The 3877-nt window shown below is 47.7% G+C and overlaps 1 protein-coding gene across 1 annotated transcript in view; it reads right to left on the reverse strand.

Moving 5' to 3' along the window:
* The window catches only part of LOC112077065 (mitogen-activated protein kinase kinase kinase 3-like), a gene marked incomplete at its 5' end in the record, with an annotated part of 42426 nt that overhangs the window by 17524 nt on the left and 21025 nt on the right, over positions 1-3877 (reverse strand). The window contains one exon of the mRNA XM_070441555.1: positions 3376-3440. Within this exon, the coding sequence (XP_070297656.1) occupies positions 3376-3440 (65 nt within the window). The remainder of the gene's footprint in view (positions 1-3375; positions 3441-3877) is intronic.

The raw sequence follows: 3877 nt of genomic DNA on the forward strand, positions 1-3877 counted from the left end.
CCCACGTCATCTGTACAAACAATAGTACGCAAGTTTAAACACCATGGGACCACGTAGCCGTCATACCGCTCGGAAGGAGACGTGTTCTGTCTCCTAGAGATGAACGTACTTTGTGCGAAAAGTGCAAATCAATCCCAGAACAACAGCAAAGGACCTTTTTGAAGCTGGAGGAAACAGGTACAAAGTATCTATATCCACATTAAAACGAGTCCTATGTCGACAAATCCCGAAATGCTGCTCAGCAAGGAAGAAGCCACTGCTCCAAAACCGCCATAAAAAAGTCAGACTACGGTTTGCAACTGCACATGGGACAAAGATCTGACTTTTTGGAGAAAGTCCTCTGGTCGGATGAAACAAAAATAGAACTGTTTTGCCATAATGACCATCGTTATGTTTGGAGGAAAAGGGTAGGCTTGCAATCCGAAGAAACCATTCCAACCGTGAAGCACGGGTGCAGCTCATGTTGTGGGGGTGCTTTGCTGCAGGAGGACTGGTGCACTTCACAAAATAGATGGCTCATGAGGTAAGAAATTATGTGATGATATTGAAGCAACATCTCAAGACGTCAGTCAGGAAGTTAAAGCTTGGTCGCAAATGGGTCTTCCAAATGGACATGACCAAGCATACTTCCAAAGTTGTGGCAAATGGCTTAAGGACAACAAAGTCAAGTATTGGAGGTGGCCATCACAAAGCCCTGACCTCAATCCTATAGAAAATTTGTGGCAGAACTGAAAAAAGCGTGTGTGAGCAAGGAGGCTACAAACCTGACTCAGTTACACCAGCTCTGTCAGGAGGAATGGGCCAAATTCATCCAAACTTACTGTGGGAAGCTTGGAAGGCTACCTGAAACATTTGACCCAAGTTCAACAATTTAAAGGCAATACTGCCAATACTAATTGAGTGTATGTAAACTTCTGACCCACTGGAATGTGATGAAAGAAATAAAAGCTGAAAAAATTCATTTCCCTCTTACTTATTTGATGTGCTTGATCATGTCCACCTGAACTAATATAAGTGCGGGAGTCCTAACGACCGAAGCAGGGAGCGTCTTAAGAAATGGTCAGGAAGTGTGGGAAAACGGCAGATTTAAACTTCCGAGTGAGGGAAGGTTGTACTGTAAACGTCAACGTTGCAACGGTATGATACAGGGGCAGGAGTCCAGGTGGCGGTTTATCCGAGAGAGAAGTATCCAGGGTCAGTTGGGAGAGGTCCAATTGTCTTATACGCAGACATCATGGGGAGCAGACGAGCTGGTTTGGAGTGAAGAGGAAGACCCCTAGGCGTGGGTTCCCGGAAGTTCCAAGCGTCCCGTGGCCCGCCCCCCGGGGAACAAGAGCATCTGCCAGGCTACTTCAGACGAGCGCCTTAGCGGCAGTTGTCTTGTCATCAAGGTGCGCATCATATGTATGTGCGCTAGTGACTACATACCATTACTGCACCGACGAGAGGCAACATTGAGAGAACCAAATGTGCGCAGTGGGAGGCGCCAGCCCCCTGAAGCGAGAAGATCGCGCACAGAGAAGAGGGGCCCGGGTTCCCCCTGTCATACATACCCCCATGCATCGCGCAGGTCACGATTACAATTGGTGGGTCGAAGCACACGAAGAGCACAGGCAGAAGGAGTCGAAGGGGAAGCCAAATTGAAGTGAGGCAAAACGACTGTTGCGACATTAGAAAGTGAGGGGACAAAGTGGGTGGAAAGAAAAAAGGGAAAAAGGCCAAAAATAGCACAAAAGTTACAAAGCGGGTCAAAGCGGGCAAGACGCCAGCATTAGAGTAAGGCGCCAGCATAAGGCCCGAACCGGGTATCCGGTGAGTGAGATGGCTTGCGTGAGCATGTAAGCCGAGAACGTGAGCCCAGGTGGCGAGGACTGGCTGACAGAGCAGGAGCCGGCTAACGGGTGATGCCTGAGGAAGACGGCGCTTGGCGAGTGGCATTAGCTCGACGAACGGGTGGCCCGCAGGAGACTTCGGGCGGCAGGGGAGCAGACGCGGTACCCAGGGAGGACTGAGCCGGGGGGTGAGCAGGACGCCGCGAACCTGCAGGTGAGAGACGTGGAGGTGTGGGAAGCAGTGAGCGTGCGAACCGGGACGTCGTGAGATGGCGGGCGGGAGCATGAGCGGTGGTGTGCCCGGAGAGCCCGTATACAGGGTCAGTTCCAGGGTCAGTAGCTATATACAGGGTCAGTTCCAGGGTCAGTAGCTATATACAGGGTCAGTTCCAGGGTCAGTAGCTATATGCAGGGTCAGTTTGAGAGTTCCACTGTGCTAGAGTGAGCAGACTATTTGTTGATGAAGAGGTATACCCCTGTCTGGTTTCCCTGAATCCAATCTCCTGTCCCCTCGGTGAACAGAGAATCCATTGAGTTGGATAGCCTAGTTGGGTATCTTGTCCTAAAGTCATGTTTCCCGAAAAGCAGAGAATACTGCAGCTACGAGAGTCAAATTGATAAAGAATTCGCATTTAGAGGTCAGCCARCTTATTATCGAGAATATTGGCAACAGGAGGGAAGAGGTGGCCGGTTTCCCCCTTCTTAATCTCGCCAGCTCTCCTTCACGGCTTTTCCTCTTGGGTAGCCCAAATTGGGTCGGAATCACACGAAGAGCACAGGGCAGATGAGTCGAAGTTGAAGCCAGAATTAAGGTGAGTTCAAAAGTACTTGTTGACCATAAGAAATGATAGGGGACAAATTTGGTTGAAATAAAAAGTAAAATGCCAAAAATAATCACAAAATAGCAAAGCTGGGTCAGAGCTTGCAAGACGGCAGCCATATAGTAAGGCGCCATCACAAGTCCCTAAACCTGTTATCCTTAGTGAGACTGGCTGTCGTTAGCATTAGCCTGATAACCTGTTAGCCTCAGTGAGACTGGCTGACATTAGCATTAGCCTGCTAACCTGTTATCCTTAGTGAGACTGGCTGTCGTTAGCATTAGCCTACGAACCTGTTTGCCTCAGTGAGACTGGCTGTCGTTAGCATTAGCCTGCTAACCTCAGTGAGACTGGCTGTTGTTAGCATTAGCCTGCTAACCTCAGTGAGACTGGCTGTTGTTAGCATTAGCCTGCTAACCTGTTAGCCTCAGTGAGACTGGCTGTTGTTAGCATTAGCTTGTTAGCCTTAGAGCCTTGGTGGAGTAAGACTGGCTGTCGTTAGGTAGAGGGGAGACAGGGAGGTAGAGGGGAGACGGGGAGGAAGAGGAGGAAGTAGTCTCATTGAGATTAAAAACCTATTTTCCAAGAGAGACCTGGCCAAAATAGCGGCAAACAAAGTGTCAGACATCATTACAACATATAACACAAAGCACTAGAGTTTAATAACCTCAATTTACACATTGAGCAGGAAGGTCAGAATGAAAACATTCAGAATGAACCCATACCTCTGTGTCCTTCATAGTTGAGGCTCAGATAGTTGTTGTCTCGGTTGTTCTGGGAAAAAGGAGGGCTGAGAAAAAAAGAGAGTAGAGAGAGAGAGAGAGAAAAACWKAATTGGTTATGTGAAAGTCCCCAGAACATTCATTAGGTTGCAGCAAATGTTCTCATGACAACAACAAAAAACTGTCGCGCTGATGATTATAGAATGTTTGTACAACACATTCGCTTGATGTTGAAAGAACATTCCTAGAACACTTGTAATCTGTTCTTTAAAAAGGTTCCCAGAACGTTTCATAAGGTTGTGGGAACAGTCTGGTGGGAACATTGTGGGGACATCACAAAAGCTATGTTCCCAAAACACAAAAGCTGTCCAGTTCTGCACTGGGCAAAACATTTTCTGTCATCAGTTATATGAAATGGTGCCAATTGTGTCACTACATATGYTGACTTATAAGAAAAGGTGCCGTCTCAGTTGTTTATCATTTGATTGCTACTATATTTAGAAAG

This window comes from Salvelinus sp. IW2-2015, unplaced genomic scaffold (genome assembly GCF_002910315.2).
Source record: "Salvelinus sp. IW2-2015 unplaced genomic scaffold, ASM291031v2 Un_scaffold4245, whole genome shotgun sequence".
Classification (NCBI taxonomy): Eukaryota; Metazoa; Chordata; class Actinopteri; order Salmoniformes; family Salmonidae; genus Salvelinus; species Salvelinus sp. IW2-2015.